The following is a 15,191-nucleotide window of genomic DNA, read 5'->3' on the forward strand; positions in this document are numbered from 1 at the left end:
TATATATATATATATATATGTAAGACCTGCAGAATTAAGACATGAATCAGCAAACAGAACCACAGTGAAATTAAATAGTTCCATTATTTTACTACCTTTGGATCAGGTTCAGTGATGTCCGAGCTGCTGGTGCAGTATGCGGGGCTGGATCGAGCCAGCGGCGGGCGGGTCACATAGAACACTTCCCTCGACGACGAGCGGAGGTCTCGTTCTGCTTGACGCCTCATGTTCAGATTAGATGAGAGGGATTCTACAGCTGAGACTCCAGTCGTAGGGGATGGCAGGCGAGAGATGTCTATTGAACTGCAGATACATAAAAGAAAACATTGTTACAATGATGTGATTAATGACACTGTCTCAAATGTGTTATACTATACTATATTTATACTATGTGTTATAAATGTGTTATAGGCGTGAAAGTATAAAGCAGTGTTTACAAATTATTAGTTTGTTTGTTTCTCAGTTCCCGACCCACTGGATTAATCTCATGACACCTTTAAGGGGTCCTGACCCAAGTTTGGAACCACTGCTCTACTGGCCACCAGGATGTCCACATCCCACACACTGTTTTAAATATTTTTATGTATTATAGAATTTTTAACAAAATCTTACTAGTCAGAAAATGTACTCAAGGAATCTGTAGCTTGTTAATTGTTTGAAGGTGAAGACGGCATTTTTATGGATCCAATTTCAAATAAAATAAAAACAAATTGGTTAACACTGTCAATCATTTGTACTCGCAGTCGAAGGTTTTTCATCGTATAAGATTTTACGGTATATAAGCATTACAGATGTTTTATTATGTGTGACTCCATCCTGTCAGTCAGTCGTAGCCTGATACCTCTGGGGTCAGAGCTACGAGGAACGGCAGGTGTGTTGTTCCTTGCGTTGGTTTGAATTTCCAGACGTTTGATCTCTGTCCTCCCATGCCTGCCTGCAGCAGATTTAAGTCATTCACATTCAATTACATGTTTACTGCTGCAGATTTTGTTCCAACAGGCTAGTGCTTGGTAGGAGGGATTTATAATAGTAAAACATAACATAGCTGCAGTGGAGTCCTCTAATATTACTGCTGTTTTTCTCTTACTTAAAGAGTTCTTATTTAAACAGTTAGGCTGTAATGAGAGCAACTGTCTCTTGACAATAGTAGAGTGTTAAAATGAATTAACACAGAGAGGAAAGAGCTTTGGGTAGAGAGTCTGGGAACAGATGGTGCTGGCAATTACTGATTGATAAAATACTTAAAAAGCCTGAAGAGGTGCATTAGCATTAGGGGCTATCAGAAATGCACCAGTTTTGCTTACACCCATGTGCAACTGTAATTCTATATTCTTGTGCAATAGATGCATATTTGCAATTATGACCATTCAGTGGCTTGATAAAGTGACAGCAGAGATCAAATGTAAAAGCATTAGCATTACTTATCTTGGCACACAGTCCACAGGAGTGCACATTCTTTGAGGACATGCAAATCCAATTTTATGTGTAGAAGAGCAGTAAAAATATATACCAAAGGAAACTGTGAGAAGATACCTGTTTAAGTCACGCATCATAAGGCTTTGGAAGTCAGAGGACATAAGACGATTGAAAGACGGCCGTGAGAAGAGTCTGTCCTTCGGTCGGTCTGGCTGGTGATTGGTAGGCATGTGGAGCTGCGGGTTCCTCAGGGCGACACTAATGTCATTCAGCAGCCGTGGTAGGGGTCCGAGTTTGAGAATAGCATCCTGCAACATGGCAAGGTTTGTTAAAATCGAAAAATCCTAAAGTTTCATGTGCACACATGCCTTATACCAGGGGTTCCCAACCAAAATAGAAGGTGAAACTCATGCACTCATGCACTGATGACCTACTTTAGTTCAAAGTCATTATCCTGTTGTTGTGGGCTTGACAGGGAGGCATAAAGAAAGATGAATCACAGGCAGATTGTGCCAAGTTCACTGTAGGTTGGAAACCTCTACTATATACATGTATGATTCACTTATTCATTTATGAAATTCAAAGATTATACAGAAAACATAAAAAATGTATTTCATAAAACACAGAATTCTGCAATTAAAAAGCACATGACGTTACACATCTGTCAACCTACAAGATAATACAGGGTAGAGCATAAAATATTCATAACTTTCATTACTTTACAGCTACAGCACAATTTCAGTGGCTTAACAATCAAAGCACTAGAGTTAAATATTAAAGTACTAATTCCACCTCAGTTTTAATGGAGTTCAAATAACATTCATCCTGGGTCAGATAAATAGAAAACTGCAGAACCTCATTTTCCAACTCTCTGCATTTTCCAGTTAGAGAAAAACGTCATTTTAAATGTTCCATTTAATGTTCCTGTTATTCCACCTACCTTGCTAAGCTGGCCCATGACTTCCCACAGTAAGCTGTGGAGCATGGACAACTCTCTGCCAAGGTCAATGTAGCCCTCAAACCCTCCAGCGTTTCCTCCGGTTTCCATGTTGGAAATCTCATAGAGAAACTGCTGCATGGAGCCCCACTCCATCTCCAGGAACTCGTTCATGAAATACATGTACTCCTCCTTAGGTCCAAACCTGCAGAGGCAGTAATGACATCAGTAGTGCATCTACATGTTTACAACTCAGGAGTGTCATTTATTCTGAATAAAAATAGGTATTTGGACAGTGTTTGCCTTTGTTGTTGTTCTTCCATACTTTGATGCACATATTCATACGGAATATAAAACAATATCACAACAGTGAGTGTGTTCACATGCCCATTTCGAGTCATTTCATGTTTTTGATCATAGTTGCCATATGATATTTACATGGAACACGACAAACCTGGTCATTCATATCCGTGTTTAACAGTATCCAGGTTTCTGATCACAGGTGTGTTTTTGAATCTTCAACATCTAGCAAATCTCTTTGTGTACCGACTAAACGATTAAAGATGAAGTTATTTACAGTCTGACTTTCCAGCTGTGTGGAATAGTTGAAGAATCGATGCTTCGATGGGCAGAGCCTGATTCGAGCGCAATCTCACAGCTGAAGCCTCGCAGCGAAACAAGGATCATGCCATTTTGGCGATATGGGGGTGCTCAACATTTAATTTAACATGGATCTATCACTTTTTTCCCCAATAAGTTAATATACAGCCTATTACAATATACATTTCAACATTTAATGCTGTAAATAAACATGTAAAAAGAAAAAACTTTCAATAAATGTTTTTAAAGTGCATAAATAAATCTAAAATTGTAACCCTAACCCTGGGTCGTCAGTGTGCATGTGTAGGCGTAGCGTTTATACAGTCTATGGTGTAGCCTATTGGCAAAAGAGGGACACTTGCTGAAGAGACCGAGCCCCAGCTTCACGGGTGTTGTGCCGAGTTGTCCGTGATAATTTATCACCGTTAATGAACCATACAAAGATTATTATGGTGTTTTTAAACAGCCGGAGAAAAGGGTCTTCAAAAAGCCTCAGTTCTGCGGGAAATTTACAGTGTAAGTTGAATGAATGACTGACTGATCATTTTCTGTCAATCAACATTACAGGAGACCTTGAGTAAATATTATATTATCAAAATATAACATATACCTAAAATAATGTAGCATGAGCATGAACTTCACCTTAAAGATCACATTCAGTAATATTCCCAGGTGTCAAAAGTATGTTTGACCATTTACTTATTGTATCCACTGTTCCTAAAATGCAATCTATTAAACTGTCACCAAACTTTTGATATCTTAATTATAGGTGCGTGTTTAAGCCAGTAGAACTGCTTTAATATTCTATAAAATGTCAGTAAAGAGTACAGAGTGAAGGTAGGAACAATTGTGTTGCAGCTGAAAGCCTCAGAGCTCACTGTGGGTGAGTAACAGTTTATACCCTTGCAGTCAAAGCTGCGAGCCTCTATTTCTGTGATGTTACTCTGTTAAGTGCATCCCATTTAGCACAAGTGTCAACGTCCAATGTCTTCGCTGGTGTAAGAGGACAGGTGATGACAAGCGACTCACTTGTTGAAACTGGCCAGGTTCTGCATCACCTTGGCTATGAGTGTGAGGGTGCGGGACGTGCGCTCAGCAGGGTACTCCTGCATTAGGTTGAACAGAGAGGGGGACATGATGGCCGGGCACATGAAGCGGAGAAACAGGGAGGAGCTGATGAGGCTGTCTGCGAGATCCTCTCTTCCACGCTCAGCACATCTGGCCCTCCACGAAGCAAAAACTTCCTTCAGCTCCCGGGGAAATATGCTGAAACGAGAAATTCAGCAAGGTCAGGAGACTAAAACATACGGAAAATAACTGGACCATATCCCGCTCAGGATGGAGAATGTGTTTCCGAAACAATTTTTTAAACTGTTTATTTCTGCTTGCATTTCAGAGTTTGCAAAATGAAAGCTTTCAATTTGTTCTAACTATGGACACACATGGGGGAAAAGATGTTTTGTTGTTGAAGCTAGATCTTAAACCCTGAAAAACAATGTCAATGTCACCAAAATAAATAAACTTTTTCAATTTAATTATAGTTCATTTCTACAAAGATGTGTTCCTTTTTTCATTTTATTTACATTTCTTTTCCTAATTAAAAATCTCTCCCTCCCCCAGATTCTGTAAGTCTCAATCATGCTGCCTTCAGGAAATGTGGGAACTGGGAAAGTTATTTTTCTACACCCCGTATTAAAGTGATTGGCATGGACTCAAAATGGACACCAAATAGAGTTGCATTTAGCAGGCTGTTTAAAAGCCTTCAGGCACCAATCAATCTAGATACATACAAGATACATGCGTACAGTTTTCTGAGGGTATAAATGGGGAACAACTGACCAGAGAGAGTTGATAATCTTGCACAGTAACAGCTCACAACACATGCGAAGGTTGGCCTGATGGTCAGCGAGGACCGACGGCGGGACACGCATGGGATCCACCTCACAGTTCTCCTCAGACTCATATAAGGCTCGAATGAAGTCCCCTGCAAGTTCAGATCACAGTGTCTTTGTGTTTCCCAAAATGCATCACAGTACAAAAAGTTCCGCCCTGAACTACTTCTTTCTTAAGAAAATTATGTCACTAAGGTATCGTGTAAGATGATTAGTATATGACAGTATATGAAAATGTTGAGATGAACTAAAATGTGAATTAAATGAGTTTAATAATTAAATAGGATAAAACATGAAAACTGGCATGTCTTCCTTTGTATGAAGTACAGTATACTGGATTCTGTGCATCAAGAAAAACCTTAAAACAGCTGATCCAGCTATTCTTATTTTTCTTTCATTATATGAGAGGATAAAATGTGTTTTACATTGATGATGCTTGATGCACAAACGCAGTCAAGATGGACTCTGTTCCCCAAATGTCAGACTGTTTATTGTGAAGATGTAACTTTCATATTATCATCTGGTTGCTGCTTTTTTTTTTTTTACATTCACCCCAGATTTTAAAAATGCACTGTGAAATGTTCAGGGTGTATACGTGTATGTATATATGTATATAAATAACAGTATATATTGGTTTTTTTTATATGTTACCATATTTTATGCAGGTTCAAAATCTTATTTAGGGGTTGTACCAGAACAAGTTTACATGGTTTAAGTGTCAAAAAACACCATATTTTTGTCATACTGCACATTGCTGCAGCTCCTCTTTTCACCCTTGAAGGCTTTGTTTTAGCTCTGGAGTGATGCATCTTGTCTCTACATGATCTTTGTTGGGAGTTGCACATGCACAGTTCCTACTTAAGGACTACTAGTCAGTCAGAAGCAGAGAAGGGCGGGTCGTGAGAAGCTGGTAAACATGGCTTCGGTTCAGCTGTGTATGTTCCCGTTACCAGCTTAGCAACATGGACTGAAGCAAGAGTTTCAGAGTGGTGAGTTATTAATCTGTAAATGTATCTTCCATCCATAAAGTTATAACTGAGCTCTGTCTCTACATCACAGTAACAACTTTATGTCATTGACTGCCTGGAGGGTCGCTAGTGATTGGAAGGGAGAGGAGAGGTGTGTGCTGCAGCTCAGTGTTTTTCCATCGGTGTTTTTGAGGGCGTGTCGGACTAGCCGCTTGGCGTCATATGACTCGCATTTTGCTTTCATCCTTGTGACGTCACAGGGATGCAGTACAGAGCAGTGTTTTGTGTGGGACATGGGAAATCCCTTTGGGGTGCTTTTTCACTTTGCAAACCTATTACATGCACAAAAAAGATATAAATCAATAAAGGAGAGGGAAAAAGTACCACCTCTTTAATATAGGCCTACACTTAATTATATGCTGTGTGTAGCATGAAGGAACTACAAATTTTGTTTCGTTATGCAGCCTTGTGCTGTATAATGACTAATAAACAACCTTGTACCTTGAAAATATGAAATTTGCATTTTATGTTGTGACAGAAATGTTATAAAAGCACAGTTCATATTTATTGATGTGACATTTAGACAGCTCTCCTTGTTGCTGCCATCACAATAAATAAGAGTAATTTGGGAAAATGTCACAAATATATCACAAATGTAGATCAAATAATCTCAACATTGTTTATTGCTAACTAAACAGATGTTTACAATGAAATTTAGCCTAGCCTGACACACTTCAAATACTCCTTTCATTCAGGCAGCTAAATATTACATGTACAGTGATGAGCAGTTGGGTTCATCAACAGTAGCCTTACCTATAGCATCCTTGAGGTATCTGTGACCAATCAGTTTGAGGTACTCTTCCACAGCTTTTGTCGCTAGCGTGTTCTCACGAAAGATCAAGTGCTCACGGTCCATGAATCGATCCACCTCACACATCGCCATGTCAGACAGGAACTCCTATGATGAAATTACATTTTCAGTTCAGTAGAGCGTATTTAAAGGAAAGGAAGTAGTATCCATTGCAATGATATAAAACTACAGATTTGAGACACGTGAACAGCATTGATTTATGGAACTATAACATGCAATCAGATTACATTTTTACTCCTTTGTTTACCTTTGTCTTCCCTGTACTTTGTAGGATGTGCACCAGAGCAAACGCCACCTCCTCTTTGCTTTTCACACTCAACAGTGGCTCCAGGACTGCACACAGTGTTCGGTAGTTGTTGGTAATGTATTCGGCAAACTCCTTGTACAGCTCCATCGGGAGAATGTTCATTGTCTGGTAGCGAGACTTGACACGTAGTGAGGCGTTGATCACTTTGGCACTTCCAACACCACCACTTTTGGACAGGACACTGGACTGTATCACCGGGTACCACTGCTCAACAAACTGCCGGCCCGTGATGCTGGAGATAGGGATGCTGACAAGGCCAAGATATGTGCTTTTCTCCTAGATTACCAAGAAAGCGTTTTTAATTTTTAATATTTATAGCACAATAAAATGGTTTTGACACTGAACTAGGTTGTTTTTTTTCTAGATCAACACAGAATGCATTACCTTGCGTCTTTTTTTGTCAGTTTCCTTGTAGAGGTGTAATCGAAGGCTACGAATGGTAGGCAAATTGTTAAATTCAAAATGCTCGCCCCAGAAAACGGTGTCAGTCCGAGGTTTGCTGGTGGTGCGGGCGTACAGCATGTCATCCAGACAGAGCTCACAATAGTAACGTTTTTTAGTTGGAAGGTCTCGAGCTTCAATGATCCACAACTTGAGCACATTGTCCACCCGTCTGCTGTTGTCCTGAAAGTGAAACGAGGAGTTCTGTTACTGCATTATAACAGTCCTTATCTTCACGTGTTCTTAATGTTACACCTTGGATCTTGCGAGGAAATAAGGTGTTGGATCATTTTGAGTTAGTGGAATTGAAAAAGAAAACAAAATCTATTGTATCTACCTTGTTAGGTTTGACAGCTCGTTGCAGATTTTCAATCCACTTGTCTCTCTCTGAAGCTGAACGGCAGGCAAAACATTTTGTCCCTGAATTGGTGGTCACCTGCACCATATAGTATATTCATTATAATAAAATATTCCTTTATGTGACTGCAACTAACATTTATGTTTACTGTTGATTGTTGTTTTTCAGATTAATTGGTTAGTAAATGAAATATATAAATGTCAATGTCAATGTATAAAATGTGAGAAATCGCATCTTACAGCTCAGGATAACTTCTTGTCTCGTCTATAATTCAAAGATAATTCATTTACAGTCTGATAAAATAGGGAAAAACAGCTAATAAACGAATTGTTGCCTATTAATTTTCTGTCAACTGACATATCATTTTAGCAGAAATTCCTTAAATCACTAGATCGCTTCATTTATCTACTTTGGAGAAAGGTGAGAAGTGGCTTTGTAGTGGCATCTAATTTGATGTCATTACATACATTTTAACAAATTCAACTGAATTGGTTAGTTGGCTAGAGAAGTATACAGTGAGTTTTTAGTCCATTAGTAGGTAGGTAAAACAAGGGACAATAAAAAAGGTTATACAGCTTAACACACCTCAAAGCAGTACTCTTGTCCTAAAATGCTAGAGTGGACAGGTTTAATTATGGCATCTTCATCCAAAACTAGGTCCAAAGCCTCCGCAGCACTGCTAGGAGAAAGCAAGGATTCATGGGAGTGGGATTCTTTGAAGCTCTGCATCAATCGTGTCCTGGTGAGAGAAGAGATTAATTTAACTTTCAGAATTCAGATAATCATTGGTCTTTAGATAAAACAATCCAGAAAGGTTTTCATTTAACAAACAATGAGTCACTGCAGCACAGAAATCCTTGTGCATCTCTCCTGCAATTTCAGTATGATCTGATCCTTTTATAATGAGTTTATGGAAAAGTTAAGACTACCAGATTTTCAGTTCTGGTGTTTCCAGTTTGGTTTGTTGACTCGACTCGTGTGATTCATACTGCATGTTAGGACATGGCCAACAGTTTCTTACTTGCTGGAGTTTGAAAAACTGTTTGGAGAAAAGATCGATACCACTCTCATATTTTTCCATTAAATGTAAAGCTACAACCAGCAGCCAGTTAGCTAAGCTTAGCATAAAGACTGAAAACAGTGGAAACTGCTAGCCCGGCTCTGTCCAAAGGTAACAAAATTCATCCACCAGCACCTCTAAAGCTCACTAATTAACACGTTACATCTCAATTGTATGCTAAGTTAGCTAACTGGCTTTTGGCTTTAGCTTCATATTTAACCGACAAATATGAGGAATATGTGGTATCAATCTTCTCATCTAACTATTAGTGAGAATGTGATTAAGTGTATTTCCCAAAATGTTAAACTATTCTTTTAACATTTTCTAAAAGTAATTTTGAAGAAGAATGAACTAAAAAAAATGTGTTCATCTGTTCGAGGCTGGAGCTAGCATGCTGCATTTTTAACGCTGCCTTTGAACCTAAGAGAGAAAATGAGGGAAAAGAAAAAGCAGCAGCTTTGAAGGAACACCTGATAATTATGCAGCAAATGAGCAGCGCTAATTTAAGGCCAGATTTGATGTTGGTGAGAGGTGCAGTGAATCAAGGGGCTGACTCTGCCATCGCAGAATGAAGTACATGAAAAATGCTTTGGTAAACCGACTTGGCAGAAGAGGTAGAGCAGCTGCGTTGGAAAGCTAGAGTGTGAAGTTGGACGCTGAGGGTTTATAGCAAAGTCAACTTAATGCTACTGAGTGAATTAAGTGTGTGTGGGCAGAACTCAAAGCAGGCTGTGAAGGCATCTGTCTGAAGCAGCGGCAGGAGCTGGAGAACGGCTGTGGTTAGAGGGGAAAGCACACTGGCTGAAGCAGAAAGTCCCTTTAACCCCAACACCTCCTTCAGCGCTGCCTCCACAGAACCCCTTGGCTTAATATATAATTCATTGTAACATTTGAACTGGGCTTCTGAATTGGCACTCACTGTGCATTTTAGAACAAAGAATTTTTACATCCTCTGCTAAATGATGCAGTTCACATCTCTGAGCGTAGGAAATCCACACCTGCCCTAAAAATGTCTATTACGCATCTCCTGTGGCGTGTGGAAAGTGTACTGTCAGCTTTACATTTTTACTTTCTGCATCTCCCTCTCTACATCTTTACATTTCCCATATGTGCATCGTGACTGGATTGTGTGAAGACTGCATAAATTTTTGATCACAGTGGAAGCCAGAATCCTCTGAGGTGTGACCTCAAGTCAGAATACAAAACAAGAAAACCTGTCATGAGAGCCTGTAGAGCTGCAAGCTATCGCATCCTGACACAATCAGATAACAGAAATCCCACTGACACTGGCATCATTTAATTCTAGCAATGTCCAACAGACCATTGAAAATAAAATAATATTTTACAAAAATAACATGATAGTTTTAGAAAACACCAGCACACTGACTCCAAACTACACATTTAATTAAAACACGGTTTCAATAACTGTTGTATTTTTGTCAGGTCAAAGTGTTTAAACATTGTCACCATACTAATATATATATAATACAGTAGGCTGATAGGCTTTGATAACTGCTGAAATTAACCATCCAACCTGCCCAGGGTGATAAACATCTGAAAATAGCTATCAATAAAAGTAGTATAAATCAATCGAAAATAAACATTTATTTATTCAAAAAAGTTATGGTTTGCAATCAGTATGCAGATATTACTCAAAAGACAAAATTAACTTAACTAAACAACATTTTTATTTCATGTAATGATACTATGTCCTCCACATCCAATGAGCTTTTAATATGTCTTCACTTAGAAAGTTCACTTGTATGTCACAGCTATGATGGCAGCATTGCAATGATGGGATAAATTGTTTTGCAGTGCTGCAATTAATATCAATCAAATGAATATCTTTAGTCATTGCTCTGGAAAAAGCCTAAGCTCAAACCATCTGTGTGAGTATGTAAGGCAAAGTCCTTCATTCAGCAGGACTTTCCTTTTTTTCAGAGTTGATAAAAACCACAGTTCAGATGAAGAGTCATGTGGGCCACCGGCAGTCTGAGATTTACCCACATTCCATTCTGATTCAGCTACATAAAAACACAAGTGGCTCTTAAAAACCTCAGCAGAGATTTATTTTTTGGGGGGGGGGGGTGACAAAAGGATTAGAACACATCTTCCTTCAGGATAACACCAATGCTAATGTTAGCAAGGTTGATGAGAATTCATCATTGTCTTGAACTGAAGTGAAGGACTACTGGACATTTTGATATGGCGCTGCATAAAAAGTCAGGCTTTCATCAATGTCATCTGGGGGACTTCTACCAAATCTACCAATTTTAACTCCAGTGTATTAAGTGTGGCCAGAAGTAGCAACAGATCAGGAAACAGGAAAAGCACAGGTGTAACATTAACGTTAAGAATGGCTCCATTTGCTTTAAGTAGCCCACTAGCGGTTTTACACTGTTTCCAAAGTGTGTTCATGAAACAAATATAATTTATTGTCCTTGAGCATACCACAAATCTAGCTACTGCCCATCCAGATGGGAAGGCATGACATTGCAGTGTCCTTAGAACTAGTCCCCAAAATAGCATTTGTCATTGCTGTCCGTTACAGGTGTCCTGGAAGCTGCAGTGATGTTGCATCCTGCATTTCTAGAAATCCTGCTCTCTGTGAGCTCCCACACACACACACAGCAAAGTCACTGGTCAGCAGAGCAGAAATGCCACGCTGGAGAAGTGAACAAGGTAGGTGAAGGCAACTTCACAATTACTGGAGTTGATGACAACTACACTCCCTACTGCAAGTAAGTGCTATAAAACCTTCCAAGTAAAAAGCCAATACTTTATTAATACACCTGTTCAGCAAGCATAAACACGTAAACATGTAGATTATATAGTGACAATGCTGTTGTAAACATTACGTTAGTTATATTAAATATTCAATTCTACTACTTTTCTGAATGTTTTCTTTTTTTAAATAATTTATTTTATTAAAAGCCATTTTAGCAATGAAAAATTACAAATAAAAATTTTAACAAAGGTAGAAATAAGAGTTAATTTGACGTTAATAGTGATTAGTTGATGATTCATGTATTTATTGCTGTTGTTAGACAGGAAAGGAGAGGAAACAATGAAGTCAGCAAACTGACTAATTTAAGTTAAACAGCAAATTAAAGTTTGCCAGCATTTATTATTAGCCATCATAAGCTACTGGTCATACCAGACTAAGGCTTTACCAGCTTAACCCCTGAGTGTATTGAAATAAGCAACGATGTGTTATATTGCTTATGAACTCTGTTTTTAATTTATATAAGGAACAATGGGATATTTCATCTTTCAAAACTTACATCTAGTTTTGCTTATTTCAGTATGAACCAAAGTATCAGACTGACAGACTAGTTGTAGGATGGATAAACTACTGACAGAGTTTATCCATCCTAGCGCCAAATTTGAGGCTAAAAATACTTAAATTTAAAATTAAAAAATACGGCAATTTCACACTTGAAATAGGAACATAACAGTTATCATTACTGGAACCCTCAGCAACAAATGCAACGATCTGCTTTAATACAGTGCACTATACTATACACTACATTACAGTACACAATCAATTGTCCTATAGTAGGAGGAAACTTTGAATATAGGTATTGATGTTAGAAATGTTCTGCAGCTCAAAAAGACATGTGGCAGCAAAAGTGCAGAAGCAATTCTAGCGTAAGGTAGTCACAGGAAACCCACTGAAGTAACACCCAGTACACAAAGCGACACTTCAATCATCCAAGCAAGAACTGATTTGATTGTTGATGGTTGAGTAGTGTCCAAGGCTTAAAGGGTAATTTTGGTGTTTAGCATCCTGGACCCTATTTTCCCATGTTTTTGTGACTAATTGGGACAGTATTGAGCAAGTGCCCTGGAGTTGGGAGGGGCGAGACAAGGCTGCATCATAATCTCGTTACATCACACAAAACACATAAGTAATTGCAACCATGGTCTCTCCAGTCTTTCATAGCCTGTATATCAGGTGAACTGTGAACACTTAAGCACTCAGGTAGAAATATATTTATTAGTCCTGTCATAAACTGGCAACCTGTCCAATGTGTTTTCCTGGCTTTTGCCTAAGGCATGCTGAGATAGGCTCTAACCCCCCAGTGACACTGGATTAGAAGACAGTTGTTATTACCTTGAATTATATGAACACTTCACACAGCAAAAGTTACTTACCTCTCTTGGTCGGCACTACGAAACCGGGGCAAAATCATTTGTCTGAAGCTGCTGGTTCGGTCCAGTTTGGGCTGACTTTTGGCCCTCTTGATGGAACCCTTCAACCTTCGATTGAGAAAACTCTGAAAATGCGACAGGGGACAATAGAAACAAATACAGTTCATAAGAGCCGAGTAAAAACACTACCCCCAACTGTTGGAATATAATGCAATAAGAAATATCCATCATTTACCGGCAGGTTCAGCTGGAAACCTTATGCACAAAAATGTATCTATGAAGGAGTAAACTCTCCTTCAAGCATCACGTTGGCTTTGCTTCCCTAGTGTGAATTTACAATATTGGACCAGGCCCAAAAACGCCAATGTGTACGTGTTTTCTTTGTAGGCAGTAAGCTCACATATGCCATACACTTGCATCAGGAGAGCGTGACAAACCTTACTGTACTCACCGGCTGTCTGAAGGGCTGTGGGGTGGCATTGGGAGGAGTCTCCATGCTTGACTGTCTTACAGAGGCAAAACTTGCCCTGCGAGATTGGTCTATTAGGGAAGTGCAGCAAAAAAAACAACATATTGATAAATAAGGACATCAACATCTGATATTACATTATTATACCTATTCAACAAATACAGATGTTCAACTTCAAAGGACAATTGCTTAAATGTATTTTTCTAATAAGTTTGTGTCCTGCATTTGAATACAGGCACAGCATCAAAATATATATAATGACTTGTATGTATGACTTGTAATGCATTATATGAAAGATCATGCTGTTTTTATACCAAAATGCTGGGAATATAAGGCTTTTGAGGATGAACTGTGCAAACTGTAGGTGAGTCAGACTAATTGGCTGCTGAGTTATGGCCATTTAATGTATCGTGTTGCTGTAGGGCTGTTGCTGAGTAAATTTCCATCAAATTGTGGTATGGTTGCTCAGAGTTTATATGTACTTGTGCTCATCTAAATTAGGCAGCCAATAATGAGAAAACTGTATGGAATCATAAAAAAAAATATTTAAAACTTTTTGAGCTCATCCAAATACATTTTGTACCAAATTTGGTGACGAATGGATAAAATATGTAAGGGGAGTCAAAATAGCACCAAAAAAAAGCAGCAACAGAGAGATATTACGTTTGAATGAGTGTGTGTTGTCTTACAAAGTGCTTTAACACGTGAGATTTTAAAACATTAGGCAACATGAACAATTTTACAGAAGTGTGATGATTTAATGACACAAAATGTCCTTTGAAATAGGTCATAAAAGGAATCAAACACCTTAGTACAATACTGCATGATAACTTCATAAAGGGTATAACAGCTTAACAGATTGTGTAATTATAATGTTGAATCGTAAAAAAATCAGTTATTTAAGTAATATTTGTTGATATTATTGTTACATTATCACAAAATAGTACAATATAATTTTGTACCCTTTATGAGGTCATAACCCACATTTCATCTTAAAGTTATTAGATTATCTTATTCATAGCTTGTGTCATTACCTTGCAGCTGCTTTGGACACATATGGTAAGGGAAATAGTATTTTTAAAAACATGACAAAGACATAATAATCACAAACAATCAACAATGCAGAATAGTAGGTGTACGTGAAGCTCAGCAACAAGGACAGACAGCCTCCAAAAAACACTAAGAACAAACTTCTATTGGAAAACGCTGTGAAACCAAGGCCAGTGGAAATTACGCAAAAAAAAATATTGGACTCCTATGCAGTGGAAAGAAGCTGCTGTGCTGAGTCATCTTGAACCTTATAGTTTTCGTCTGACTTTAGGCTTGTGCAAACTCTGCAACATCGTGGTGAATCTATAAAAGCAAAGACTTCTATCTGTAGGGAATCAGATGTGATGCTTTCTCTACATGGCCGTGTGTTGGCTAACAAAGATGAGGCCAGCGAACAGGAGCAGAATACTCCATACATTACTCCACAGTCCTTATCTCTCTATACACACAGCCACAGATATGCAAGAGAGGTTTTATAAACAGCAGAATGAAGGCAAATACTCTCCATGTCACTCCAATCACACGTTTATGAAACATTTTCCAGTTTTCTAGCATGGTTCCAGACCTTTGAATTGCTGCCCAAATGTCCAATTTTTTCAGAAATTGAAACAATCAACCAATCAGGGTTTAGCAGGCAGGATAAAGAATGGGGACGTCATCTTCCAAC

At 38.6% G+C, this 15,191-nt stretch overlaps 1 protein-coding gene across 1 annotated transcript in view; it reads right to left on the reverse strand.

Moving 5' to 3' along the window:
- The window catches only part of syngap1a (synaptic Ras GTPase activating protein 1a), a 24,334-nt gene extending 10,797 nt beyond the window's left edge, over nt 1-13,537 (reverse strand). The window contains exons 1-12 of the mRNA XM_046058436.1: nt 13,457-13,537; nt 13,009-13,130; nt 8,376-8,529; nt 7,770-7,868; nt 7,376-7,615; nt 6,932-7,267; nt 6,627-6,771; nt 4,793-4,937; nt 3,983-4,219; nt 2,357-2,558; nt 1,534-1,724; nt 96-303 (exon numbers count right to left, since the gene is read on the reverse strand). Coding sequence (XP_045914392.1) covers nt 96-303; nt 1,534-1,724; nt 2,357-2,558; nt 3,983-4,219; nt 4,793-4,937; nt 6,627-6,771; nt 6,932-7,267; nt 7,376-7,615; nt 7,770-7,868; nt 8,376-8,529; nt 13,009-13,130; nt 13,457-13,501 — 2,124 coding nt within the window. The 5' untranslated portion in view covers nt 13,502-13,537. The remainder of the gene's footprint in view (nt 1-95; nt 304-1,533; nt 1,725-2,356; nt 2,559-3,982; nt 4,220-4,792; nt 4,938-6,626; nt 6,772-6,931; nt 7,268-7,375; nt 7,616-7,769; nt 7,869-8,375; nt 8,530-13,008; nt 13,131-13,456) is intronic.
- Nucleotides 13,538-15,191: the final 1,654 nt, after the last annotated feature.

Source organism: Micropterus dolomieu, linkage group LG09 (genome assembly GCF_021292245.1).
Source record: "Micropterus dolomieu isolate WLL.071019.BEF.003 ecotype Adirondacks linkage group LG09, ASM2129224v1, whole genome shotgun sequence".
In the NCBI taxonomy this organism is placed as follows: Eukaryota; Metazoa; Chordata; class Actinopteri; order Centrarchiformes; family Centrarchidae; genus Micropterus; species Micropterus dolomieu.